The sequence below is a fragment of the Pyricularia oryzae genome, chromosome 3 (genome assembly GCF_000002495.2).
Source record: "Pyricularia oryzae 70-15 chromosome 3, whole genome shotgun sequence".
Taxonomy (NCBI): domain Eukaryota; kingdom Fungi; phylum Ascomycota; class Sordariomycetes; order Magnaporthales; family Pyriculariaceae; genus Pyricularia; species Pyricularia oryzae.
Genome location: NC_017849.1, coordinates 4,270,122 through 4,297,954, shown reverse-complemented (window position 1 = coordinate 4,297,954; position 27,833 = coordinate 4,270,122). Strand labels below are relative to the sequence as shown.

Below are 27,833 nucleotides of genomic sequence, written 5' to 3'. Positions count from 1 at the left end.
CCCAGACTTGGCAGACTAGTCTAGACCTAGTCTTAGATCCAGACTACCCCAGATATAAGCTGTATAATAACAAGAACGACCACATGCAATAACACGTCCCGGATGTATCCGAGAATGCCAAGAGCAGTGCATTGCGAGGATCGACGTTTTTTTTTTTTTTTTTTTTTTTTTTTTTTTTTTTTTAAATTCCACATAATAGCAAGCATAAAACTCTTCACATCCGGCGCGTCCCGCTCCCCTCGGAAGACGACCGTAGATCTGGATACCTCGCCCTGGTACGACTAAGATGGTGATAAAACAAGTCAATTTACAGTCTCAAGATCTCGTCGAGGCCCAGCATAGTGATGGCAGCTTTTCTTTCAAACTCCAGAAGAATGAGATGCTTTTTTTTTCCAAAGTGCACCAGGTACATATTTTATACATGCGGCTAGGCTACTGAGGTACAGATGCCGACCAAGTCTTTTTCTTTTTTTTTCTTTTTTTCTTTTTCTGCAATATATGTCCCATACTATCCACTCTATAGTACTTTATCGATCTTGATAGTGCCAAATGCACGAGGTCATTTTACGGGCAGAATAAAAAACCTCTCTCTCTTAGCGGCCAAGCCGAAACAGCCCTAAGCTATCAATAGACATATCAAGCTTGATCGTCCCGCCTCCCAGAAGACCTCAGCGAGTGCTTTTCTTTGTTCGGACAATTGAGATCTGTCAGCCCCATCCCCTCACAAGGAAAAGCAAATTTCCATATGGCAATGCCCCGCTACTAGGAGTATCGCGCAAGCAACTTATATACATGCCCATAGAGATCCTTACAAAGGCTGCGACAAGCCCTCGGGTACCTACGACACTCAGCCCTATGCGCTAGGCCCAAGTTCGCCAACTGCTGCGGGCTTTTTCTTTTTTTTTTTTTTTTTTTTTTTTTTTTTTTTTTTTAGGCCAGCTACGAGATCTTCTCAGCTGGTCATCAGCCACAGTCTCATGTGCAAACCAGAACGAACACCCGAGCAAAAAAAAAAAAAAAAAAAAAGAAAAAAATAATCATACAACACCGAGGATTCCCAGTGGTCTCACCAGAGTACTAGTCTAGTTCGGCCGGTACGGGGAGATATACTACATTGACAAATCTGCCGAGTCACTACAAATAAGCCGTATCTAAACTGCAAGGTAGCATTCAGGACTGCCAGATAGGTAAACACATTCGATTTACCCTTGTTCATGAATACTTTAAATGTACATCGTCAAGCGCGTGAAGAGAAAAGTCAAGGGGTAAAAGTGTACAGCTTCAAGTACCCAGTAATTTCCGCTTTGTACTTTCCCCTGATAACCCCAGAGCGGATATAACCGCTTTGCAGTCTTGGGTATCCCCCTCTCTCTTATCTACTGGGTGTAAATGTAGGCAGACTTGATGCCCTCGATTCCTGCCTCCTTTTGTTGGGTGTAGATGTACGCCGACTTGATGCCCTCGACATCTTTGGCCTCCTTTTGTTGGGTGTAGATGTAGGCAGACTTGATACCCTCACCAGACGTCTTTAGGTCCGTCTCCTTTTGCTGAGTGTAAATGTAGGCGGAGCGGATACCCTCAACATCTTTGGCCTCCTTTTGCTGGGTGTAGATGTACGCAGACTTGATACCCTCACCAGAGGTCTTTAGGTCCGTCTCCTTCTGCTGAGTGTAAATATAAGCAGACTTTATACCCTCGCCAGTGGACTTGATGGCGCCGGCCTCCTTTTGCTGAGTGTAGATGTAAGCGGACTTGATCCCCTTGACGTCAGCAGACTCCTTCTGCTGAGTGTAAATGTAAGCGGACTTGATCCCCTTAACGTCAGCAGACTCCTTTTGCTGAGTGTAGATGTAGGCCGACTTGATGCCCTTGACCTCGGCATCCTTGGACTGAGTGTAAATGTAAGCAGACTTTATACCCTCGCCAGTGGACTTGATAGCGCCGGCCTCCTTTTGCTGAGTGTAGATGTAGGCCGACTTGATACCCTTGACCTCGGCATCCTTTGACTGGGTGTAAATGTAAGCCGAGTTGATCTTGGGGCCCTGGGCCCTGCGAGCGCCGATGGTGATGGCATCCTCAGTGAGCCTGCCCTCCTCGACCTCCTTGAGCATGCGCTTGTAGCCCTGCCACATGTCCTTGGAGGGATACCCGACGGCGGGGACGTCCTTGCCGAGGAACTCGCACAGCGGGCCCCAGCCCATGGAGGGGTCAAAGACCAGCACCTTGCGGTCGGCGGCGGCAGCCATGACGCCGGCGTTGTGGCGGCGGTAGGCCTCGCGGCCGTTGCGGAGGAAGTTGTCGGCCCACAGGTGCTGGTGGTACAGCTTTGCAAGCTTGGAAGGCTCGGCCTTGGCCTTGATGTAGGCCACGTGCAGCGTCTTGCACATGGACTCGAACCAGGCGTCCTCGGCGCGCTTGGTGAGGATCACGTGGGCGTTGGGGTAGGCGGCCAGGAGCTCCTTGTAAAAGATGGAGGCGGGAAAGTCCGAGACGGCGTCGTAGCCCTTGAAGAGGTCGTCAAAGAACTCCTGCGTGATGACCTCGGAGGCGTCCTTCTCGCCAAACTTGGCCTCGATGGCAGTGCACCAGGCGTCGTGGTGGTTGTTGGGTCCGACGGTGGTCATGTGGTAGGACTCACCCAGTCCAAGCATCTGGAGGGCCTGGCCAATCGCTGTTCAGTGTTAGTCTTTTTTTTGGTGTCTTGGGTACCTAGGGTAGATGGATGCGAACAAAGAACTAGGAGAAGGATCAACTTACATTGAGTGCCAGTGCGCGGCATGCCGAGTACAAGAACCTGGGGCGCCATTTTGGATGATGTTTATATGCCAAGTTTGTAGTTGGATTGGGAACGTGGAGATGAGAGTATGCAGCGGTTTTCGATGCTTCAAGCATGATTAGAAGGCGGCTCCCACAATATATATATATACAGATAGTATATACTCAACCTACCTACCCATATTGTCCAAGGGCCCCACAGACACCAGAGAACAGCCCCCTCTCTCCGGAAATACTTGGGGATATGTTTAATGCCAAACACTGCTATTTCGCTAGCGAGTCAAGCATATGTACCCCCGTGTGGAGCCCAGGCTTTTCGTAAAATATACAAACAAAGATCCATCCGTTGAAGCAAAAACTCGCCGGGTTCTGAATAACCTGGAAGGCTGAGGGACTAATTATTGACAAGTGAGACGATCGTCGTTAGCCGAATGAACTGCAAGCTTCTGATTGGAGGTGGTGCCGTCGAACATCACACCCACCCGGGTATATGATTCGTTTTCCAATTTCCACCTCACCGCTCGTGGAGACGGGGTTAAGCGGGTTTCCAGGTGTCCGGGAATTGACTCGCCGTACGAATCGAGATTTTATCGAGATACTCCGGTTGCGCCGATTAAAAAAGAGATGCTGAGTTGTCGGAGTAGATACTATCGTTGCAGTGGCGCATGTATATGCAATGATAAGGAACTCACTCGTTAGTACTCACGGGGTGCAGGAACTACCTTGTGTTCACCTCTCTTGGGGTGTGATCTTCTCGCTGTTGCTTGCTTGGTTTCCCAATTAGGCGGTACTTTCCCTTTGTAAAAGAAGTGGGAAGAGCTTTTGGAAGTACCGTTTTCGCATGGGTTCCCAGCTAACCAGGGGCTATAATAAAGGGTGGGTTTTAGCGGTAAAAACCCTTCGTTTTCCATAGATCCTGTTCCAAGTTGGGCTGGGCAGAAAACCTTTTTTGCATGCACGCACGCACGTTACCAAAAATCGTAATCTCCAAACCAAAATGTGGTGGTTTATTAATTTTTAACCGCGTTATTATATGTACGTTTTTTTTAGGCGGAGACCCTCATCAAAATATATGGCTGATCGGCTGAGATTATACCATTTAGTATATATTCTTAATTCGCACGCAAAAACACCGGATTTTCGTGATCACCGCCACAAATTTGATATTATTTTGTAGGGCGAATTCCCCGCATGAATAACGCCCTCCCACCTTGCTAACCACCCATTCCTTCTAGAAGTTTTGCGTTTATACAAATTAACAATTCGCCTGAAAAAGCTAACGAAACGAGGATTTGTCATTTTCTTTTTAATCTACCTTCAAAAAATACATTTATTTCAATGTACATTTGCCAGGGTTCCCGGCTAGTACAACTTTGATTTGTCCTGACCGGAATTCCCCATTAAAAACGGCTAAAACCTTCGGATTTTACTATTTGGAAATTTTGAACAACCAAACCACAGGGAGAAAATTACACCTCTAGGTCCGAGAATTTTAACCGCTTTTGGTAGCAAAGGCAGTATAAGCCGGGAAACTATAACAAATGTCTTGTTCAAAAACGGATTTAAAAAAAGTGCCAAATCCTCGCTTTGTTAACTTTTTTGCGCGAAATGCTGACTTATATAGAATGCAAAAATCAAATGCAAAAATCAAATGCGTTCTTCGTCGCAAAAGTTTTAAAAGGAGTAGGCGGTTAGCAAAAAGTGGGAAGGTGTGATTTACAAAATCGAGCCATGGTTACCTATGCGTAAAAGGTATTTACAAGAGCTTTCCCCATTTTTTTACAAGGATAAAGTACCGCCTAATTGGGGAAAACAACTACGCAACAGCGAGAAGATCACACCCTCACAGGCTATACTAATCAGTCAACAAAACAAGTAGCAAAATACATCCGGGCCCGCTTCCCTATCAACACTAGCTAGCCACTCTGGTGGTATGGGTAAACAAAAACCCTCATCCCTGAACAGTTGCCTCGTAGCGCAATGCTGTGGGCCGTGTGGGTGCTCCCGATTTGGGCAGTACTACGCGGCAGTTGAGAAAAAACATCAGACTCCATACTATGCGATAGTTCGGCTGGTACTTGGAACTCCCCGTAAACAGTTAGGAAGGGGGGGCCTAATAAAAAGGGTCATGGGTGCATGCGTGGGCCTTTACCAACCTATCAACAGAAATATTCATCTCAACTCGGCATTCATGCTGCCTCCACCCGCAGCAGCTCGTCTCTTGCCCACAAAACCTGCATGAGCGTCACCATGGCCCTCCAGCTCGAGACTGGGCTGGCCGCTTGGCCTTCCTCTTGCGCCGTTGCCGATACAGAATTTGGCCCAGGCCTGCCATCGTCCGAATGCCGAGGCGGCTTCGACTTTACGTTGGCCTTTGAGAACATTGTGCTATCTCTGGTGCCGGCATCGGTATTCCTAGTTGCAGCCATCATTCGACTATGGCAGCTCAGCCGTGCGCGGGCTGTTTCCCAAGACAATGGCCTTCAATCAGCCAAGCTGTGTACCGCTTGCGCCCATTGTGTTGGCCAGCTAGCCGTGGTTGTGTTCTGGGCCTTGCCTGACACATACCGGACCACTGCGTCACTGCCTGCAGCTGTGGTGAATCTCTTGGCAGCGCTAGCGATATTGCCTTTGTCGTATTGGGAAGGGCGACGGGCGCCCAGGCCATCGGCCGTGTTGAATGTCTATCTGCTCGGCGCTTGCCTATTCGAGGCGGTGCAGACTAGAACACTGTGGCTTGCAGCAGAGGAAGGCGGTGATCATGTGCGACGGCTTGCTGTATCCATGTCTGTTGTTCTCGGTGTCAAGACTATTCTTCTTGTGCTAGAGGCAGTCCCAAAGACCATAATAGCAGCAACAATCCCGGGAACAGCACAGAACGGGCAGGAAGAGAAACAGGAAAGCACTGATAAAAGGGGGAAAAGACAAGCACCACACGAGCAAACTGCCGGGGTTTATGCCCGAAGGTCATTCTGGTGGCTCAACAGGATCCTCTGGACCGGCTTTCGAAACAGCAAGCTCAAAGCTGATGATCTCTACGAGATTGACGACGACATCAAGACAGAGCGATACAGCCAGGCGCTTGCGAGCGCTTGGGGGCGGGCCGACAAGAGCAAGAAGCGTGCGCTTCTCCGAAGCACGCTCAGCGTTCTAAAATGGCCGCTGCTGATTCCCGCACTCCCGCGCTTTGCACAAATATTCCTCAACCTCGCCCAGCCGCTCCTACTTTTGCGTCTGCTGCAGCACGTTTCAAGCCCGCCTTCCGCCGCCGGCACTGAGGCAGAAGCCCAAGAAAGACGCGTTGGCCAGGGCCTCATCATCGCCACGATCCTGGTCTACTTTGGCCTCGCCGTGTTCAACGGCTACTATGGCTCCAAGATCAACCGCGCCGTCGTTTTGGTCCGCGGCTCGCTCATTGACCTTATCTACCGGCACATGCTGGAGTTGGATCTGACGACTTGCAAGACCACCGCCGCTTCGGGCCCCGCCGGGCTTGTCACAATGGATGTGGAGCGTGTTGATCTGGCGGTCGATAAGCTGCACGCGCTGTGGGCTGCCCCCATAGAGGTCGGCCTTGGTATTTTCCTCATAGCGAGGCAGGTCGGGTGGGCATGCATAGGGACGGCTGTCGTGGCTGCCGGTTGCACACTAGCCACCACCAGGATCAGCAGACTCTTGCCCACCCGTCAAAAGGCATGGAACCAGTCTGTGCAGCGTAGGGTGGCGCTCACCTCGACGGCGCTGAACAACATCAAGTCGATCAAGATGATGGGCGGCTTTGAGCGCCACGTGGCTGACAGACTGCAGGCGGCAAGAGAAGCTGAGCTTGACGCCTCGGCCTCTTTCCGAAAGTGCATGACCATTGTGAATACGCTTGTCATGGTACCCCGACAACTCTCTGCGCCCCTGGTTCTGACCTTGTATGCTCTAGGTGTCAACAACAACAACGGTACGTTGCTGACGGCGTCGCAAGCGTTCACGACGCTTGCTCTGATCGAGATAGTAGCAGTGCCTATGGGATTGTTGCTTCAGGCTCTCCCCAACATAACATCTTCACTTGCTTGTTTGGACCGCATCCAGGCATTTTTGCTGTCCAAGGCTCGAGTCGATCACCGAGGGCAGTTGCAGACGACAGCAGACATGGATGAAAAGCCGAAGAATGTGACGACAACGGCTATATCAACTATTGATGTGACGACTGGAGTCTCAACAACAGTTGATAAAACTCCAAATTTGATGGCGTCATTCAAGAACGCCAGCTTCTTTTATGCCACTGGCGAAAAGGATGCGAGCTTTTCGCTAAGCCAAATCAGCATGGTCTTGCCCCGGGGCAGCATTACAATCGTGGCAGGGCCTGTGGGAAGCGGCAAGAGTACCCTGTTGAAGGCCATACTCGGCGAGCTTGAGCTGGTTGCAGGAGAAGTCGACGTAAATCCGGGGCCAATCGGCTTCTGCGACCAGAATCCTTGGATAAGCAATGGTACAGTACGTCAGTGCATCCAGGGTAACAGTGAGTACGACAGTGAGCTATACGACGATGTTGTGCGCACCTGCGCCTTGGACCAAGATATAATGCGTTGGGGTGAAGAAGGTAGCGGTAGCGGTAACGGTAGCGACATGAACGTGGGGAGTCGAGGAATGGCCCTGAGCGAAGGCCAGAAGCATCGACTAGCCCTTGCGAGGGCGCTGTATTCACGCGCGCCGCTGTTGATCCTGGATAACACCTTCCAAGCGCTCGATTCGCGAACCGAGGCGACCATCAGAGACAGGCTTCTTGCTCCAACCTCCGGTTGGGCTGCTCGACACGGTACGACTGTCATGCTTGCGACGACCTCTTGCGATAATGTCCTGCTGGGCCAGGCCGATCAAGTTGTGGTTTTAGACCAGAATGGCAAGATGGTTCCAAGGGAAGCAAGCACTCTCCTATTTAGTGAGGAGCAGTCACCTCCCAAGAACGAGCAGATACAACAACAGCCAGTCGAGCAGGCTAGACCTAAACTCAACAAACCCGATGCCCTCAACGACAAGAAAACCCCGCCAACACAGCCAGCAGCGAGCAAGGAAAGCTCCAAAACTGCCAGTACCTATCGGTTCTTCTTTGGGCCAGTCGGCTTCTTTAGGCTGGCCGTTCTCGTCCTGGGAGTGATATCTCTGGCTGTCCTGACGCGTATCCAACGCATCTGGGTGCAGTGGTGGACCGAGGCCTCCTCCCGCGATCGCTACCCTACCTTTGTCGGCGTTTACTTCACCTTTGCTGTAGGAGGCTGCACAAGCTTCGCTTTTGTCTTTTGGTGGCTCTTCATGTCCGTCACACCAATCACAGCAGGCGGACTGCATCAACAACTGGTTTCTACCATATTCTCGGCACCCTTGTCTTACTTCTCAGGGATAGACTCGGGCATCATTCTCAACCGCTTCAGCCAGGACATGGCTGTTCTCAACGGCATGCTGCCCATAAGCATCTTCCAGACCACATCAACCGGTGCACTCATCATCGGCCAGCTCGCCCTTATCATGTACGGTGCGAACTATATGAGCATTTCTTTGCCCTTCACCATCTTGGCACTATGGCTGCTTGCAAACTTTTACCTGCGTACCTCTCGCCAGCTGCGCGTCCTAGAGCTCGAGTTAAAGGCACCCATATACACGCTGTTGACCGAGACCATGGAAGGCCTGTCAACCATCCGCGCTTTTGGGTGGCAGTCTTGGTACCTCGGCCGCTGCCACGTCAGAGTTGACGGGTCCAAGAGAGCCATCTATCTTTTGTTCATGATCCAGCGCTGGCTTGGCTTCGTGCTCGACTGCACCGTCGCTGCGTTGGCCACCTTGATGGTCATCTTGGCCACACAGCTCCGCGAAAGCACCAATTCTGCCTCTCTAGGCGTAGGACTCTCGAGTGTGATTGGGTTCAGCGTCCTTGTCGCTCAGCTCGTGGCGACCTATACCGAGGTTGAAAATTCCCTCGGGGCCGTGGATCGCATCAGGGACTGCGTTGAGATGGTGCCGTCCGAGGAAGACGAGTCGAGGCTTGTGCAGCCGCCTGCAGAATGGCCAACGCGAGGCCATCTAGAATTTCGCAACGTAGCTGCCGGGTATACCGGCAAAGATGGCGTAACCACAAAGGTAATCCAGGATTTAACCTTTAGCGTTGAACCCGGTCAGAAGGTTTGGTTATGTGGCAGAACTGGCAGCGGCAAGTCAACAATTCTAAACCTTCTCCTCCGTCTCATGGATGCAAGCTCGGGAGAGATCCTAGTCGACGGTGAAGACATGGCGCGAATCAGCCCCTCCGCCGTCAAGAAAGCATTTGCAGTCATCCCGCAGTCGCCATTCTTCCTACCGGGCACGACGGTTCGTATAAGCCTTGGTCTATACGCTTCCAGCTCGGAGGGCGATTTGGCTCAGATACCAGACGAAGAAATGATCTCTGTCCTGAACGAGGTAGGCTTATGGGACCACATAAGGTCACAGGCTGGAGAACTAGGGTTGGGATTAAACATGGACAAGCTTCCGCTCTCTCATGGCCAACGCCAACTGTTCGGTTTCGCCATGACCATGCTGAAAGTGAAGAGGCAGGGGAGTAAAATCGTCCTGATGGATGAGCCAGCCAGTGGTTGTGACCAAGAGACAATGATGGAGATGAGCGCGCTGATCCGACGGGCCTTTGAAAGCTGCACGGTGCTTGCTGTCACCCACAGTTCGGACATAATTTCTGAGTATGACATGGTAGTCTCGCTTGACAATTAGTTGACCGACTACCGAAGCTGGAATGAACAGTTCTGGCCGCTCCATGGCGTTAAATTGGTAGATTTTGGTTGTCCAAATGAAAGCTCAGACCCGAATAATCTCGCGTGCCATATGTTCCCTCGGGCTGATTGCCATGTTACAGATCGAACTTTTGCGCTGGAGTCGGGGTTAAAAAAAACATTACAAACAATGTGCGCAAGTGTGTCAGCAATACATACGCAGGGTCATCTATTGGTAGTCACAATACAATCAGAAAGGAAGGAGCGATGCTCGCGTTCACGATACCAAAGAAAACAATACCACGCAACGCAGCCTTGTTCTTGTTTCCGTAGCTAGCACGTGGAACAGTGTGGGGATTGCGGGGATGGCAGCACGTGATATCAACACCGCTTCGTGCATCTCGGCGCCCACTCCACCATTCAGACGAGAATCACCAGTTCGAATGCTGTCGTAAAAATATGAAATAAATACTATTAGATGGAGAAATGAAATGCGAACATAACAGCCATTTCAAAATGCCACAATGCAGCCCTTTGAAGCAAAAGCATAACCCCAGTATCCCGGCCATAGAAGAGCAAAATGAGATGAGAGTAGGCGTTGTCCCTAGGCGGCATCGAACCGTCGACCTTCAGATTACCCATTCATGAGTTGAATGGTCATAGAAACTATGAGACTGACGCTCTGCCACTGAGCTATAGAGACTTGATTCGTTAAGAAACCGATTCTGATGTTAAACCTATATCCCCACAAAAATGCAGATTCTGCTGTGCTGCGGGGTGGATCGCATTTCACAGTGGGCCCGAAGGGTAACTGGATGTCGACGATATATTCCCGCATGTGCATAGGCTCCCGGATCTATCCCTGGAGAAATGGCGGGCTTGTTTGGCTTGCGTAGAGGGATGTAGCCACGGAAAAATATTATGTGACAAGGTCGCTATTGTGAGAGGTTTCACAAATACTAGTCTAGTTCTAGTTCTAGCCTATATAGTTGAGACATATTGAACGTGCATATGTATTACCATGATACTGAGAGTTGGGTCAGCAGTTCTCCAGGTTCGCGATCTCAGCATGATTGAACTTGCCAAGTCTGTCAACCAAAGCAAGCAGGGGTCAGACTCCGTCGTCTTGTTTTGTACAATGCGTTTTGGTGGAGTGCAGCTTTCCGCAGAATCTTTTGATGAACGGTTGGTTGATCGGACTCATAACCTGCAGCTGTCATCCCATAATTGCACCAACGGCACAGCAACGCACCCCAGAGCCAATTCGGAAATGGCATACTGTAGGTTTGCAGCCATCACGATACAAGTGTTTTCAAAAACCTGTTTTTGGTCTCGTTGGTCTTTTTTCGACCTATTGCATGCCCAGCTAAACACTGAAAGCCCGACGATCTGCAAAGAAAAAGACGGTAATTGTTCATATACACGTATTTATTTGCGGATAGCTAAATTATACCCTTACAGCTCGCTCTGATATGCCAGAAAACTACAAATGCGCAGCCATGTTCACGTGTACGCTCTTGATGTTGCAATAAGAGGCAAGGCCAGCCTCACCCAATTCGCGACCAATACCAGACTGCTTGACGCCACCAAAAGGAACACGGCAGTCGGAGTCGTTGCTGCTGTTGATCCAAACCATACCCGACTGGATTTCGCGGGCGACCCGGTGCGCCCTGGTGAGGTTGCGAGTAAAGACTGCGGCGCCCAAACCATAGGTGGTGTCGTTGGCCAACTCGACCGCCTCCTCCTCGTCCTTGAACGAGATGATGGATACGCATGGTCCAAAGATCTCCTCCTTGTAGACCCTCATCGACGTCTTGACGTTGGTAAACACGGTAGGGGCGACGTAGAAACCCTTACCGTTTTGCGGGGCTGGCTTGCCACCAGTAGCAATGGTGGCACCCTCTTCTTGTGCCAACTTGATATAACCCAGGACCTTTTCGTACTGTGCCTTGGTCACCTGTGGTCCCTGGAAGGTCTTTTCGTCAAAGGGATCCCCTACTATTGACACCTTTTCGACGGTGTCCTTGAAACGACCGACGAATTTGTCATAGACGGACTCGTGTACCAGAATACGAGATGTCGCGGTACAGATCTGTCCCTGGTTGCTCATGATGCCAATGTGAGACCACTCGGCGGCCAGGTCGAGGTCGGCGTCGTCAAAAACAAGTAGTGGTGACTTGCCGCCCGTCTCGAGTGTGATGTTCTTCATTGTTCCTGCGCATGCCTTCATGATTTGCTTGCCAGTTGCTGTGCTTCCGGTAAAGGCAACCTTGTCGATATCTGGGTGCTGCACAATGGCTGCCCCAGCCTCGCCGCCAAGGCCGTTGATAACATTGACTACGCCTGCAGGAAACCCGGCCTCCTTGATCAAGGTTGCAACGTAGAGCATCGACAATGGAGTCTGTTCAGCAAGCTTGAGCACGACCGTGTTGCCGCAAGCAAGCGCAGGGCCGAGCTTCCAGGCGGCCATACAAAGGGGATAGTTCCAGGGAATGATCTGGCCGCAGACACCAATGGGCTCCTTGATGGTGTACGCAAACTTGTTTGGGCCGACGTCGATGGTCTGGCCAAAGTTCTTGTCTGCAAAACCAGCATAATATCGTATGGTCTTTTCAAACTCGACAACGTCCTCACCAAGGGCGACAGAGTAGGGCTTGCCGCCGTCGAGAGCCTCAATGGTGGCCAAGGTTTCAGCATTCTTGACAACAAGGTCAGCAAGCTTGTGCATCATCTCGCCACGCTCAGTTCCGGAAAGGTTCCTCCATGATGGGTGCTTGAAAGCAGCACGTGCGGCCTTGACGGCCTTATCAATGTCCTCTTCGGTGGCGGAATAGACCGAGGTAATATCCTCCTCGGTGGCAGCGTTGACGGTGGTCAATTTCTGGCCATTGCTGCTCTTGACGAATTCATTGTTGATAAAAAGACCCGTGGGTTGAATCCATTTCTTGCCGTTGGGGGCGGAAAGTTGAATATTCATTTTGAGCCCAAGAGCTGTTGTCGAGTGTGATAGTTGACGATATAAGATAGCTGGATTCTTCAAGACTCTTTGTACTGGTGGACTGCCGACTCTTGACTCAAAAGATGCACAAACAGAAAAGAGAGCACGACTAAGCGAGCGACTGGCCCGAGGCGACATCCTGATTATATGCTGCCACACGGATGGATACACAAGTTACGGTAGTATGACGAGGGACCAGAACACCTCCCCCGCTCCTCCCTACATCCGGAGAGGCAGCACCTTTACCGGAATAAAATGCCGCCAAACTTTTATGGACCAACTGCGAGATCAGCGGGGATTTACCGTGGTTGTTACACTTATCGTTGGAAGTGGGTAATGCGTGGATGAGTTCCATTTAGGAAATTATTTTGTCCAAGTCTGTTCAATTACAAGGTTTAATATAATGATTGCCTAGCTTGTCTAGGTAGTCTGGATAGATAAGGGAGAAGGAGTGGAGGCTGGAGATGTCGCATGGCATTTAGTGCCTCGACTCGAGAAATTTAATTCAGGTCTGCAGGGTAGTTGAGTGCGGTGGCTACCTACGGCTTCCAGTGTGTCTCACAGTGAGGAAACCGTGAACTCCACCACCCGACCCTTGTAATGATCGGTGCGGGGGAGATGCATCCATCGCCGCTGTCGCGACATCTTTGACATCCAAGCCTCGTCAACAAATCGACACCCGCGCAACCATCTCGCAGCGCCGAACGCGGCATTTGCTGCAAAGCTATGAAAGTCTAAAACCGTTCAAGACGCGTCGCTAGCTCTGTTCTGTCCTCTTTTGTGTTGCTGAAAGGCCGGTCCACAGCTCCGACACTCAATTCCTACTTGATCATGACCAAATCCATAGCCAACCTTGCTCTCATTCGCTACCGTCTCCTTCGCGAACCATCATGTCGGTGATGCAAGTTGAAGAGTATGAATTATCTGCCTCGAGCAATCGCGCCTTGAACCCCATACTGACCGCCGTACAGACTGGTCTCGTACCAACTCCGAACTGCCTACCTCAACGAGATCAACGATGGCGTAGGAGAGCGCTTGATCACCCTCAACGAGGGCTTCCTAAGCTCTGCACCCTTCAAAGCCGCTGGATGGCGATCGAATCCCGCCCACATCAAGCGAACCCACTCACCCCCAATCCCGACCGCAGTTGCTTCCGAGTACTTCCAAGCGCCACGTGTGACGGGCCTGACGCTCGAAGACGATGCCGACGATGGTGGTGCCGTCGTTGGAGGTCCCGCGGCCCCGAGGCGGCGCAGACGCAGGGAACAAATGCAAGAGGACGATGACAGCAGTGATCTGAGCGATGAGAGCGATGATGAGCCGGATCAACGGGCTGCTCAACAGATCAAGTTTGCCAAGATGCCGCTGCGTCACCGCTCCGGCTCCTCTCCCATACAGTCCTCGAACCTACGCCAGTCCTCGACACTTTCTTCACCGTGCGCGCCTACCATCAGGAGGGGATCGCAATCGGCACTTGAAACGGTCAAAGAGAGGGCGCGCCGTGACACGGTCACCAGCAGCGAAGTCTCCTCCGAGAACGAATTCGACGCGTCGGGCTTCCAGAGCAGACGGCCTGAGCCCAATAGGGGACCAGCAAAGACCGTCCGGCTGCAGACCGATCTCGGTGATGCTGCTGACCTAGAAGACGCAAGCATCAAGAGGAGGGAAAGCGAGCCACTCGCCGAAGAACAGGATGATTCGGACGACTCCGAGTCTTCTGCCGTTGGTAGCATTGACTCTGTCACTCTCCTTAACCCGGACGAGAATGCTCCCAAGGTTCCGCAGAGGACACAGATTGTAGGAACGCCACCGAGACAGTTTACCAGACGGTCCACTATTCGCAAGTCCATGGCTCCAGTACATAGCAACAGCAAACTTCCGCCACCTAGGCCCATGACAATGGTTCGGCCCCTTAGCATGATACAGCCAAAGAGTTTGCTATCAGCTGCGCTCAATGCCAAAAAGACGAAACCCGCGAATTCTTTCGAGTCCTTTGCTTCGCTATCTGGTCAAGGCGATCCGAACCCCATCAGACTGCGCATATACCCAGCCTTTTCCAAAGAGGCATCCAAGCCTTTTGAAGTTCTTATAAACAGAACCTCACAGCAAGGACAAGGGGGTAACCAACCCGTCACAGTTGCGGATCTGATCGGTCTCAGTCTGTGGAGGTACAAGGAGGAAAAGCGAGAACCACCACTGCCGGCGGATAAGCTCAATGTGAACTGGTTCACGCTGCGCATGGTTGAGGAGGATGGTGAAGTAGACGAGGACTTTCCACCACTAGACCGCAAAAAGCAGTTGATATCATTCACCAATGCCAACAACAGGGCCGCCCGTGGAAGGTCAAACTCGAAAGTATACGACGAGTTTGCCCTGGTGCAAGCCTCAGCATCCGAATTCGCCGAGAACCAAAAGTTGACACCACAGTTCGACCAAGAGGAAGAAACAAAGGACGACGAGCTTACACCACGCAACACTCCAATGCCGGATGCCTCAATGATGCCCCCGCCTCCACCAGCACAGCCTAAAGGGCCATCTCTGAATCCCATCATCACGACTACATTCCGGCCTAATGCGCCACTGGCAGACTCACCGGCAGTGGCAAACTCAGCCCCTAATGTGATCAGAGGGCGGAAGAAGCTTCTTCGCATACACATTCATTCTGCTGATGTAGCTCCGGGTCAGATGGTTACACTAGATGTCACTACCGACACATACTTGGAGGAGGTGCTGGATCTTGTCTGCCGCAAAAGGCAGTTGGACAAGGGAAACCACGTCCTCAAGCTTCCGGGCTCAGGCGCCGTGGTTCTGCTCGACCGAGAAGTATCCTCGATCGGAAATGTAGCCGATCTGGAACTTCACCGTCGCCGCTTTGGTGCAGAAGGATCATTCACAACCACGGGGTCACCGGGAAGCTCATCGCCAAACCCATTTTCATTTGGCGACTCACAGCAAGGTGTCAGCGGGGCGAGCGGCAGGAGGACCAACATGAAGAAGGCCACGGCTGCTGGTGGAGGAGCCGGCTCTGCTGGCATAAGTGCCATCGCCCTGGTTTCGTCGCATCCGCTCGCGCAGCAAACAAGCAACTCGGACGAAATGGACGAACGGTCAAAGACCTATGTCGTGTCTCGCAAGGGCACACTGCGCTCCGCAGAAAGAATTCTATCCATCGAGGGCGAGTACATGCACATTATACCTTCGTCCGGCGGCAAGCCGATGGTTGAAGCTACCAGCAAGACGGCCACCGTTCATTTCAGCAACGTGATTGGTGTCAAGGTGTCCAGGAGGCACCCGACAGTCGTCAAAGTAAGTTTTCCACAGCCATGTGGCATACTTGGAGTCCTCCGTGTGTCGCGCAAATTATCTACTGTGTTTGAATGCTCATCTAAGTACCTTCACAGCTCTCCGTATACTTTGATTCGGAGAAAACGTACGAGTTCGAGGCAAAGACGGCAGTCCAGGCATCCGAGCTTGTGTATGAGCTTAAGAATCGGATTGCACCCTACCGCGAGGTTTAAGGAACTTGTAAAACATGGATCGCCGTCATCGGGGGTTATATAGATGCTCCAACAGCTTGCTGCCAACTTGGGCGAATCCAAAAAGCAAGCCTTGTAGACTTGAATATTGGACCCCTGAAGCCCATTGGACTTCCCCTGCATCGACCTTGCTACCCTGCACCCAGATTATTCCATGCAGACTAACCCGACACGGCGGACAACTACGTAGCTCCAAGGCCGACAACCAATCAAATGCAACACAGGGCCGAGGTCTACCCCACTTAAATCCAAATAGGGAGACTGCACCTGGAAGCTGCGTACAGTTTTTGGTTAGCTGTCCCGAAGTCTCTTATAATGAGCTCATCTTGCAGATATGAGTTCCATGACCTTTGAGGACAACAATCGTTGTACAGCTCCACGAAAACCTCTACCCTAGAGTATCGCTTATGAATTCATCACCATAGCCTGCCTGCCTGCTTTGCTTGAATAAACCGAACAAAAAAAATAACCACGCAATTCTTCACTGTATTCGATACCCCCCACCGCAGTAACCCAAGCACCGACACAGCCGAAGTGCATCAACGGCTTTGCGCCGTCTAAAATCCTGCCACCATGACATCCGCCGCCGCCAAAATCACCCTCACATATCCTCTCTATGCATGCGACTTTGACCCGCAAGATCAAGATCGTCTCATAGTTGGTGGTGGTGGAGGCGCAGGGAGGAGTGGTGTCGGAAATAAAATTGTTCGTCCAAGGCCGCAGCCACGCGAGCTATTTTTCAACAACGAGACCTCCCCACTAACATTTCTGTCAACTCCCCTAAATAGACAATTCTTGATACTTCATCGCCAGAAGAACTCGAAACCAGCGCCGAGATCGAGCTGAGCCGCGACGAGGACAATGTGACTAGCTTAGCAGCCGGTCAGCGCAAGGGCAAGTCGACGCTCTTGTTTGCTGGTGTCAACTCGAGTCCCGAAGAGCAAAAGAAAGGAAACAACCAGCACTTTCGTATCTTTGGCGCCGATCTGCCCTCGTCTAAGAGCAAAACTGGCAAGATATCCGAGCTTTCGCGTACTGCGCTATTCTCAGAAAAGGACGCCGATGCATACCAGAGGATCACGCGTGTTTCAGCCCCCTTCCCTGGCTACATGCAGGTCGGCGCTGCTGCAACAGGCTTAGCAAAACAGGCACAAATAGCCCTCTTCGATGTGGCCCCGGGCGGCACGGTTCCCAAGCCCCGCAGCAGACTGAACCTGGACAGCGAGGCCAACGATGTGGACGTGATACAAGTATCGGAGGAGCAGTACAGGCTAGTCTACTGCAACGACTACGAGATCTACATGTTGAATATTTCCAAGTCCGGCGCTTCCGATGGCGAGCCGCAGCTGATATTCACAACTCCACACGACACTGCGACGGGAGGGGCCCGGCCCATCTTTCGCGCCATGAGATTCCTCACCCCGAACTTCTTGGTTGCGGTCTGCAACATGCCAAAGCGGACGGGAGTTGTGCTGCAGGCATACAGACTACCGGCCGCTCCTTCAACCGCTAGCACCGAGGCAGGGGCACCGGCGCGTGTTTCTATACAGACGAAGCTCCCGAAGCATGTCGCGCAGTCAACAGCGTTGGCCGCTGTGAACCTGCACCCGCCCACAGCTCCCGGCGCAAGCGCTGGCGACACGCAGTTCGTGATTGCTGTTGCGGGAGCCGACTTCTCCATCTCACTCTTCACACTCGAGCACGCATCCGTAATGGGGATCGAGGTGCTTAGCAAGCTCTACCCGCTAACCACAGTTCGCGATGTCCACCCGCATGCCATCTCTGGTCTATCCTTCTCTCATTTTTACCCGCCGGTGCCTCCCTCCGCCGGTCTCATCACGTCCAGCACTTCCCCGCCAAAGTCGACCAAATCGGCCAGGTCGGCTTCGGCTGCGACGACTCCCGCTGCGCCGAGCTCCTCTGCACGACGACCGCCTGTCGTTAAACTTGCGTCCGTCTCGGTCGCAAACACGGCTGTCGTACACACAATCCCACTGAAGAAGCTGGCCACACCAGGGTCAGAAAAGGTAGCGACGTCGACCAAGGGCGCACGTCGCGCTTCGAACCCCATCAAGCCAAAACAACCCCCGCGATATGTGGTAGCGGCAGCCTCGAAAGCACCATCGCCCAGGACGGTGTTTACAGTCTTTGGCGTGGGCGTCCTGCTGCTCGCCATCATCCTGCAGAGCTTCCTCGAGATCCGCAACTTCACGGACAAGCCCATCCTCGGCGCCAGAAAGTATGCCCCTGCCAGCTGGGTCCACACTCCACCGAAATGGGGCGCTCACCTGGCGGCCGGCAAGGGGAGCAGCGAGGCTAGGCCCCTCCTGCAGAGGCTGGCCGAGGCAGACGGGCCCGTGGTGCTCCGCGAAGGCGAGGGCGAGAGCGGGATAGAGTTTGCGCCCCACGTCGTCGTTGCGGGTGATGCTGGCGGATCCAACCAGGTCAACGGTGAGGCCGACGCCTCGTCCTTCAAGGAGGGCGGGTCTCCGGTCGCTTGGGAGGAGCTGCCGATCGCTCAGCGTACCGCATGGAAGGAGAAGCTCAAGGCGGCTGGGCACTGGGGCGAGGAGATGGGTGAGGCCATCTTCAAGGGGGTGCTCTTTAGCCAGCTCGGGGGTGTAGTTGGTGATTTTGTCAGGAGGGCATAGGTGGGGTTCGGCCGAAGTTGACCCGAACGAGTACCTTGTTCGTTCATGTAATCTTGATGTATGATGGCGAGCCTCGGGAGGCGTCTGGGTGGTTTCAATACATAATGTTTGCCCACAAGGGATTTCCGTGCTGGGCTCAGGCGCAAGTAACTGCCGAAAAAACAACTGAGGCTTGTGTCGGATGCTGAAATTGAAAGCACAACGTGCAACGCATATTTATACCTGGAACTTTGGAGTCTTCAAAGGCATCCATTTTGGCCTGTTCCATATTAATGCCACGAAAATGCATGCAGCCTTATATTATAATGAGGTAGCTTAGGTCAGGAGATACAATTGGTAGGTTCCCGATGCACCACAAGTATGCCTGCCGAAATTGGGAAACTCTTGATGCCTATTGAAGAATCCTGAACGCCACAGAGCATGCATCGGATTTCATGTATGGGCCTAAATGTACAAGTCACACAGCAGCGACTCGCAGCTCGTGCGTTAATTACAGCATGGACCGAAAGTGTATCGTTGTTTACCTACAGGCCTATAAAATCCCCCCAAACCTTAATGGCTGCAGTGGATACGGACACCCCTGTGGCGCAACCCGATCGACGTCACCGACCGCTAGTCCCTGCAGCATTTCCATCACCAGTCAACAACTTTCTGCAAAAAAACTCGCAAGAGGCAAAAACACTCGACTCATTAAGCCCAACCCCAATCTAACTCGATGTCATGATGAACGATCCCTCAGAAAGGCCGTCCAAGCGGGCGCGCATTCTCTCCTCGATAAACCCATACCAGATCGACGGCCCGCAACCGCCCCAAAGCGCCTCCCCAGCATCGCCGAAACGAACCCAACCCCAGAAGCCGCAGCCATCGGACCGCCCGTCTCGTGACGCCGAAGCAGAGGCAGGGGAGCAGTCTTCGAAGAGCGGAATGAACGACTCCTACTCTAGCACCAGGCCGAGCAAGTTTCGCTTCAAAGACCCCGCGCGCAAAAAGGACCGCCGTGATAGGGAATCAGACCACACATCAGACCGCCACCACCGGTCTCGCCGACACCGCGGAGATGAGGACGATGAGCGGCACAGAAGCCGCCGTCATCGCCACGACCACGGCGAGGAAGCCGGCGAGGACGAGCGCAGCAGTACGAGCCACCGACACCGCCACCGGCGAAGACGGCGCGACAAGGAAGAAGCGCCGCCAGACCCGGAACCCGAGGACCCATTCGCGGGCCCGCCGCTGGACCCGGACGCTGCCTTCCGCGAATCGCTGTTCGACGCCATGGCGGACGATGAGGGCGCGGCGTACTGGGAGGGCGTGTACGGGCAGCCGATCCACACGCTGGGCGGCGGGGCGGGCGAGCTAGAGTCCATGACCGAGGACGAGTACGCGGCGCACATCCGCGCCAAGATGTGGGAGAAGACGCACGCGGGCCTGCTGGAGGCCAGGGAGAGGAAGCGGAGGGAGAGGGCGGAGCGCGACGAGGAGAGGGCCCGCGACAGGAGGGCCAGGGACGATGCGGGCAGGGTCGACGACGCGGTCGAGGCCAGGCTGCGGAGGGGTCGCGACAGGAGGCTGCGCAGGGAGTGGCGGGAGCGCTGGGCGAGGTACTGTGATGCGTGGGCACGCTGGGACAAGGGCCTTGCCGAGGACGAGGCGCTGGGCTTGCTTACGGGTGGGGGCGATGCATGGCCTGTTGAGAGCGGGCGGCGGGCCGACGTCAACAGCGCCGGGGTGAAGGCGTTTTTCACGCAGTGTCTGGATGCTGTAGCTGAAGAGAAAGCAGGTGGTAAGGCAGCTTCATCGTCATCAGCGGGCGGGGATGTCGCGGCTCGACTAAAAGAGGAGAGAGTGCGGTGGCATCCTGACAAGATCCAGCAACGTCTAGGAGGTCGCGTCGACGAGGACCTCGGACGCGACGTGACGGCTGTTTTTCAAATCGTGGATAATCTGTGGTCGGAGATGCGAGGCAAGAAGTGATATTGGTAAAGACATTGATGAAGACGTTGAAGACCCTAATGATAATTGGGCATGAAAATGCGACACTGTGGCCTACAGAATATACTACATAGACGGACTTGCAGCGGATACCCTGAAATAGACACATGACAACAATATAAACATGATTACTTGGAGCTCTGGCTACAGATCTAAAACTGAGATAATATACCCTACAACCTGATGCGCCCGTCACCTCCAAACCACCGTCTAAAATCGGGCCCTTCACTTCCACTACCATTATTGGCCCTATCATCATCGTCTCCTCCCATCCACTTTGGTTTCTTGATGCCATCCCCTATTTCCTGTAGCCATTTGGGGGTATCTATCGAGTCGATCGTGTTCTTCATGCGATGTCCCAGCGCAGTGAAGAAGTTGTCATCCTCCGGATCCTCGTCAGGTTGGCCGCCACGGCCTAATGCGCGCCTCGAAGAGTCGGCCCCTGCCCCCGATGACGAAGCAAACGCGCCGTTGGGTGATGTGGCGAAAGGTGTCGTGCTCGGAGATCGTGTCCCATTGTTGTTGCCCCTCGCACCAGGTATTGAGAGGATTGGTGCCGCGCGGCCGCCCGTGCCGCTGCCGTCGGTGGCTCGGAGCCGGTGCCGGATCGATGTGCCATTCAGCTCACGCTCGATCAGATCGCGGCCCTCGCGCCACGAGCCGGTACCGTAACCAGCCATGCCATCGTCCTCATCTCCCTCGTCGCCGACAATGTCAAATCCAAAACCAAACATGCGTTTCACCTTGCCGTACAGTCCAAACAAAGTTGCGCACACGGGAATGAGCACCAACACCGGGAAGAGGTAATCGAACCACGAACCGAGGGGTGTGAGATTGATCAGCTGACCTAGGAATTTGAAAAAGACGGTTCGCTTGTATACCTCGGGAGACATAAAAGTCACAAAGTTATAAGACAGCGGTACACTCAGACGTGCAACCTGAGAGGCGTACCAGAATGCCGACTCGTGGGCAGTGTTTCGCCTCACCAGAGCACGGCCCCGCCAGACTTTGACTTCGGTGATTGAGATGAACGCCGCAGCCATCATGTACAAGATCCAAAAGGATGCGGCCATCTGACCTGCAAATCCGACCTGGCCGACCGGCTTCCCTTCGCTGTCGGTGATCCAATGATGGACGACGCTGAGGCGAATAAGGGACAGCGAGGGAAACGCCAGCTTGATCATCTCGGACCAAATAATGCAAGCCGAGGCCAGCGCAAGCAAGCCTCCCAGACAGGCCTTTGCGTACGGTAGCACATAGTAGTAGTAGATATATCTGGTGTGCGGGGTGAGAATCGTGATGCGGTCCCAGAAGCCGGCCCCTGGAGTAGCGGTACCAAAATCGAGCTTCTTAGACGCTGCAGAGTCCAGGATGATTTGCGTCTCCCTGGCATCTTGCAGGAGATAATTCCACTCACTCACATACCGGCTGCGGGCATGTCGTGCGCGGACAAGTTGCCTTGTGAGGTCGGCCATGTACTTTGCCGTAATGACAGTGGGCAAGGCTCTGCTGCTCAGGCTTGCCCTGTTGGATGCAATCTGCCCCGGTATGCCATCGGGAAGGCAAGCGAGCTCTACCAGCTCCTCAATCCAGTCCTGGAAGTCCCTCGCAGACCCAGTCTTGGCCCGTTTCGCGAGTTCGGTAACCTGGGCCTCTAGGTCGGCGAGATCGGCCTCTGCGTCCTCCATCCTTTCGTAGATCTTGGGGGCGCGAGTGTGGATGCGACGCAGTTGGCCACTGATGCTCAAGGCCCGAATAAGCGAACGGGGGATCGCGACCAGACCGTGTCCCATGAGATAAATAGCCAGCGCAAGACCCCAAAAGTAGGCGAGGGCCATTACGAGACTCTTGAGCGCGTCCAGTTTCATGCCATATGACCAAATGACATAGACGAGTCCGACAAGGCTGGAGCCAAGAACAATGGCATAGTACTGGGCGTTCTGGTGGAGTGAGTAGATCAAACGATCCTTTGGTTCGCGGTAGCCGGCATCGGAGTATTCGCCAAGTACGGGGAGGATGAACCTGCGATGGGGGGGAAATGGTAGTGAGGTCAGTTTGGTCTCCCGGATCTTGTTGCGGCTCGGAATGTTCGCTTCGTAAAAGATAGCCTACCATGTCAAGACAAACGTGAGCCAATAAGTGATCCTCCAAGACACCAACAGCAACCGGTCGGGAAGCCAAATGCCCCTCGATGCTTCATCATCGGTAGCGGCGCTCGAGGCGAGATCGATAGGAACCAGTAGGACGATGCAGGCTGGCAACCAGATGGCGAAGAAGACGGGTACCAGGAGATATGCAGGCGTTGTCCGTAACGGAAGGTAATAGCGAAGGAGAAGCAGGACGAGGAAGGACACCACAAGGAGCGAAACCGAAGAGAAGATAACAGAACCGACGGGGGAGGCCGATCTGGAACCTTCGGCCACGGCGGCGGCGGCTGTCGCTATCATCTTGAGGGATGGATCATTATTCTGGAGATATTTCGAGGTATGTAGGTACGATGTCTGCGTTTTTGGTTCTTGTTCGTGAGATAATCAATGAAAATCACATGTGACAAAGCGAGAAAGAAATGCACCTTTTGCTGACTTTGAATGCAGCAACACTTGCTTGCATGAATGATCATCAGTCCAAGTTGGCGCAAATCACAGTTGGGGCCCGCGCCGTTGCAGGGGTCAAACCCATGTCACACCTACGTAAGAGCCACTAAATTTGTGGGGACGTCACTGTACGCGCCTGCACAAGTCTTCAACGCGCAACATTTAGACTACTTCTTGTGGCAAGCTACAGTGTCGCGACGACAAACTCTCATCAGACTACCGAAAGACCTCACCTCATCCACCATGTCGGGTCTAGTCAACTACAACTCGGACTCCGATTCCGAAACCGAAGACAGCCCTGTCGCTCCCGCCGCCCCGACCGCAACGACAACCAGCCAACCCGCCACCACAAAAAAGCCGTTCCAAAAGCTGATCGACCGCAGCAATCCGGGCAAAATAGTCGTCAGCCTACCGCAGTCTTCAGGATCAGATGAGCCTCCTGCCAAGCGGGCCAGGACAGAAGGCAAAGGGGGCGGACTCTTCAGCAGCTTCAGGTCGGCTCTGCCTGCTCCAAAAGAGACAGCCCCGCCGGCTGTCGCCAAGTCGACGGCATCGGCATCAGCATCAGGAGGAGGGGCGCGGGCGGTTCCGTTCAGCTTTTTCAAAACGAGCTCCGAAGCTGCCTTTAGTCGTGAGCCCGTCGCGAGCCAGCCTGCAGATGCAGAGGATGACGAGACTGCAGAGCTAGGAGGAGGGCCGGGTCTCAAGCTTAACCTACCTCCACCCAAGTCGCAACAGGCCGCGACAACCTCTGTAGACTCTTCGACATCGGCAGACCCGAAACCAGAGCCGGAGAAGGAAGTGAAGCTGGTTGGCAAGCCGCTGATGTTTCGGCCGCTGTCGGTGGCCAGGAAGCCCGCTGGCAAGAAGAACACTGCCGCCAAGCCCAAAAGCATACCGGCTGCAGCACCACCAAAGCAGCCGGCAGAACTTGCAGAGTCCAAGACTGCTGGTCCCCCTGCAGCACCACCGAAAAAGAAGCAAAAGGTTTCATTGTTTTCTCTCGGCGAAGATGCAGCCGAGCCAGCAGGAGAGCCGGAGCCCAGCACGAATAGCTACGCACCCATGTTCGAGGACAGCGTGACGGAAGATGCTGTTTACTCAGATTATGCATCCTACCAGCCTCCAGAAGCGTACGCGCAGCCCACATCGGTCGCCGCGGGCAGCCAGGATCAGTCGTTGGACAGCATCGCGAACGACCTCAACCTGTCAGCTGCTGCCAGGCGTGAGTTGTTTGGACGAGGCGGCTCAGCGGCCGCGCAGTCGGCAACGGCTTCCAAGGTTATCAACTTTAATCTGGACCAAGAGTACCGGAGCAACGAGGAGATGCGTGCCTCTGGGGAGCTGCAGGCGCCAGCCAAGGCCGTCAAGGGGATCGCGCCAGGCAAGCACAACCTGCGCCAACTTGTCAATGCCGTCCAGAGTCAACGGGAGGCTCTCGAAGACAGCTTCGTCCAGAACAAGGCCAAACAGGCGGATGCATCGTCAAGATATGGCTGGCGATGAGTTGGCTTTTTGGGTTCATGCTTGGAGAATTGAGCTCAAGGATACAAGTTCCACACCGAATATTAGCATTGCCGATTCGACTATCAGACGGTTGGTATCTGCAGCATCATCACATGGTACAACTTGGAGCATCACCGCGGACCGCTTGGGTGGTAGGTACTTGTCAAGCAAATGATTTATTTTGAACATGGCCGCTTCTAGGCTTTTGTATTCTAGACCGTTGCAGAGCTAACGCTTAGAGTAAATTGAACAAGCAAGAAAAACATTTAATCCCAAGGTATCATCACACGCCATAAACTCCCGCTATCGCTACATACTGTCTGTCCGTACATGGGACAGCTGAAGAGAGAGAAATACAAAAAGAAAAAAAAATCATCAGATAAGAAAATTGCAACAAAGGCTTATGAGGCAGGCAGTCAGTGTGTCTAACACGTCTCTACCGCCGCGGTTCTAGTCTTCCAGGCATCGGTCGCACGAAGAAACTCCCACTCATTTCTAGTGATGGGTGAAACATCATCATACCCTCTCGGTGTGGGCGGGCCGAGGTGGTTGTCAACCGGAGACGCAGGGGCGCAGTAGCTCTGCCTCCGGTTGAGGATCTCATCGATGGAGAACGCCGGTGTCATTTTCCACGGCGGCAGTTGCGGAGGGTTCTCGGTAGGCCTGGCGGTGGGGATGTCGCTCTCGTCGATGTAAAAGCTCATGATGGAGTCTCCGAGCTCGCAGCCACCCGATTCGGACTCGCTGTCGCTGTAGATGGCCTCGTCGCAGGTCATGGCGATGCCGATGGCCACCTCCACGGGCGACTTTTGCGACTCGAGGTCTATGGCGGGCTTCCTGACGGGCCCGTCGTCAAATGACGTTTGGAGCCTCAGCACCGGGACCTTCGGCTGCTGCTTGGGAGCTGGGGGCGTATGGGGCGCAGTGAACTGGAATCCAGCCAGCAGCGACGCGTCCATTGGCGCCTCCAGCTCTGCAATCTGGGGCCGCACAGGCTCGGCAACTCCGACCTTGGCGAGATAACTCGCCGTCCTGACCTTTGGGGTGATGGGTGAGACTTCATCATCTGGGGCCGCGACCAGGAAGTGCTCCTCGTCGCAGACGCCGCACGTTCTGTTCCCAACCCTGAACTTTGTGTTTCTCTCGTTGTTGTTGGTAACGTTGGAGGCAAGCACAATGGGTAGGGACATGGAGCCATCGCTGCTGTTGATGTAGTTGATCATGCCGTTGCACACGATGCCCGACTCTCCGGAGGGACCACCGTAGGCGCGACGGTACATGCGGGCGACGTCGCGCAGGCTTGTCTCAGCAAAGGGGACGTGTGAATATGCCGAGACGAGATCGGGGCGCTGCAGCGGCCGCCTGCCATTGGCGAGGACGTACCTCCTCAGCTCGTCGACCGCGTCCTCGAGGTGCATGGGGTCGTCGGTGCGCGAGTAGGCCGCCAGCGCCTTCTTGAAGGTGTACAGCCGATCGAGCGAGACCAGGGTCAGGCCCTCGGCGGAGAACATGACCTCGCGCTGCCTGAGCGACCGCCTCATGAGCTCCTCAGTGGCCTTGACCTCGACGGGCTCCATGGGGAAGTGCAGCCAGTCGGTGCCGATGCCGAACCGGCGCTCGGCCTTGTCGATGGTCTCGCGCAGCGTCCGCTCCGTCCTGCTATCAATAGCTGTCGCCCGCACCAGGTAGATTCCGTACTCATTGGGCGCCTGCGTGCTCCCAGAGGCGGCGCTGCTGGTGGTGGATGTGGCGGAAGGGGTAGATGGCATGCTGGGGATCAGGCCGGGGCTCTCGAGGGGTGGCGGGGGCCGGAACAGCTGCCTCGTAGCCAGGTTGATGCCGGGGCTATCCGCCGAGGCTCGCCTCTGCATGTCAGGCATTACTGCGGCTGAGCTCATTTGTGAAGCCAGTAGCGGCTGCGTGTTTGACCGCGCCCTCAGCTGCTTGAGCTTAAAGGCGGACATACGCGATGAACCGGTGGTTGCTGCCCGCGACGGTGCGCTGTCGGGCACCTTGGAAGGTGCTGCAAGTGGTGCGGCCAGTTCCGCCGGTTGCTGCGGCGGCACTGACGCGCGGGTCTCGTCCCTGGGAAGCTCACATTCCCTCTTGACGACGACGAGCGGGATGTGTAGGCCCTTGCGGGCGAGGCGGCTCGAGACGTAATCCAAGGCCGAGTTCACGTGAGATGGGAGGCTTTGGGCGTCGAGGATCGACGTGCCGGCTTCTAGTGGCGCCGAGATGCGGTGCTTGAGAGACGACATGGTGTAAAAAATGTCTTGTCGTGTCAACGACAAAGAAGAACGTAATGATGTAGGGTGCTCGGCTATCTACTTTGTGCTCTCCTTTATTTTTCTCACCCTATAATGTATGACACTGAGTTGAACAACTTTGTATTCCCTCTGTCAGGTTCAGAGTAGGAGTAAGAGAGGCTTCGTGAGAATGAAATTTGACAAAGTATAACAGTAAAACAAATAGAAGATCGGCGGTTTGATGATGCTATATACAAAAGGGGAACTTGTGCTTGCTTGCGTACTTTGATACCGGTACAAATGTTTACTAAATGACAAGGGTGGGCTAATACCCACATCACAGTAATGCAACCGCCAAGATATGGGATGTGCTTACTTGAGTCGGCAACAAGCTTGCAGAGAGTGGATGGATGGTGGGGCGGGAAGAAAACAAAAGAAAGGACCAATCCCAGCCGTTCGGGGAAGCGTTTGAAACGAAACAAAATCCAAAAATTGTTGACATGCAAGACAGGGGGGTGGTGGATGGGTGACAAGGTGGGTAAGCTTCAGAAAAGAACCCCCTGACGACGAGTGGCCTATTACGGAATGCGGAATTGGAGCTTTGTGCCAAGCGTGGAGAAACTTGGGGCCATTCTGAGGAACAAAATAGTGCCTACAGATCGGTCTCCAATTTACAAAAAAAGATCTCCCCCAGGTTGCAGGCGTTTAACCAACCTTGTGCCAAGCATGCATATTCTACATTAAGTTATCAACAGAACCTGAAACGTGAAAGAATGGACTTCTCGAAGA

The 27,833-nt window shown here is 53.6% G+C and overlaps 8 protein-coding genes and 1 non-coding gene across 9 annotated transcripts; 5 read left to right on the top strand and 4 right to left on the bottom strand.

The window, feature by feature from the left end:
* Nucleotides 1–1,090: 1,090 nt before the first annotated feature.
* Nucleotides 1,091–3,213, bottom strand: MGG_05010 (uncharacterized protein). Its single transcript, XM_003712466.1, has 4 exons — nt 2,950–3,213; nt 2,758–2,882; nt 1,947–2,671; nt 1,091–1,721 (listed from the first exon to the last, which is right to left on the bottom strand). The coding sequence occupies exons 2-4, from the start codon at nt 2,804–2,806 to the stop codon at nt 1,377–1,379; spliced, it is 1,119 nt and encodes a 372-aa protein (XP_003712514.1). The 5' UTR covers nt 2,807–2,882; nt 2,950–3,213; the 3' UTR covers nt 1,091–1,376.
* Nucleotides 3,214–5,528: 2,315 nt separating this feature from the next.
* On the top strand, nt 5,529–9,522 carry MGG_05009 (canalicular multispecific organic anion transporter 2; the record flags this gene model as incomplete). The annotated part of the gene is made up of 1 exon (XM_003712465.1): nt 5,529–9,522. Exon 1 carries the CDS (start codon nt 5,560–5,562, stop codon nt 9,520–9,522), a length of 3,963 nt encoding a protein of 1,320 aa, XP_003712513.1. The 5' UTR covers nt 5,529–5,559.
* A 598-nt stretch (nt 9,523–10,120) lies between these two features.
* On the bottom strand, nt 10,121–10,224 carry MGG_20146. The gene has a single exon. It is a non-coding gene; the product is annotated as a tRNA-Met (tRNA).
* A 627-nt stretch (nt 10,225–10,851) lies between these two features.
* MGG_05008 (aldehyde dehydrogenase) lies at nt 10,852–12,683 on the bottom strand. Its single transcript, XM_003712464.1, has one exon. It carries the CDS (start codon nt 12,655–12,657, stop codon nt 11,005–11,007), a length of 1,653 nt encoding a protein of 550 aa, XP_003712512.1. The 5' UTR covers nt 12,658–12,683; the 3' UTR covers nt 10,852–11,004.
* A 726-nt stretch (nt 12,684–13,409) lies between these two features.
* MGG_12955 (uncharacterized protein) lies at nt 13,410–16,037 on the top strand (the record flags this gene model as incomplete). The annotated part of the gene is made up of 3 exons (XM_003712463.1): nt 13,410–13,432; nt 13,491–15,825; nt 15,921–16,037. The coding sequence occupies 3 exons, from the start codon at nt 13,410–13,412 to the stop codon at nt 16,035–16,037; spliced, it is 2,475 nt and encodes an 824-aa protein (XP_003712511.1).
* A 591-nt stretch (nt 16,038–16,628) lies between these two features.
* MGG_05007 (uncharacterized protein) lies at nt 16,629–18,706 on the top strand (the record flags this gene model as incomplete). Its single annotated transcript, XM_003712462.1, has 2 exons — nt 16,629–16,760; nt 16,844–18,706. The coding sequence occupies 2 exons, from the start codon at nt 16,629–16,631 to the stop codon at nt 18,704–18,706; spliced, it is 1,995 nt and encodes a 664-aa protein (XP_003712510.1).
* Nucleotides 18,707–19,347: 641 nt separating this feature from the next.
* On the top strand, nt 19,348–20,833 carry MGG_05006 (uncharacterized protein). The gene has a single exon (XM_003712461.1). It carries the CDS (start codon nt 19,427–19,429, stop codon nt 20,675–20,677), a length of 1,251 nt encoding a protein of 416 aa, XP_003712509.1. The 5' UTR covers nt 19,348–19,426; the 3' UTR covers nt 20,678–20,833.
* On the bottom strand, nt 20,804–23,314 carry MGG_05005 (LMBR1 domain-containing protein). The gene is made up of 2 exons (XM_003712460.1): nt 22,808–23,314; nt 20,804–22,717 (listed from the first exon to the last, which is right to left on the bottom strand). The coding sequence occupies exons 1-2, from the start codon at nt 23,140–23,142 to the stop codon at nt 20,869–20,871; spliced, it is 2,184 nt and encodes a 727-aa protein (XP_003712508.1). The 5' UTR covers nt 23,143–23,314; the 3' UTR covers nt 20,804–20,868.
* Nucleotides 23,315–23,462: 148 nt separating this feature from the next.
* MGG_05004 (uncharacterized protein) lies at nt 23,463–27,305 on the top strand. The gene is made up of 2 exons (XM_003712459.1): nt 23,463–24,947; nt 25,054–27,305. Exon 1 carries the CDS (start codon nt 23,533–23,535, stop codon nt 24,793–24,795), a length of 1,263 nt encoding a protein of 420 aa, XP_003712507.1. The 5' UTR covers nt 23,463–23,532; the 3' UTR covers nt 24,796–24,947; nt 25,054–27,305.
* Nucleotides 27,306–27,833: the final 528 nt, after the last annotated feature.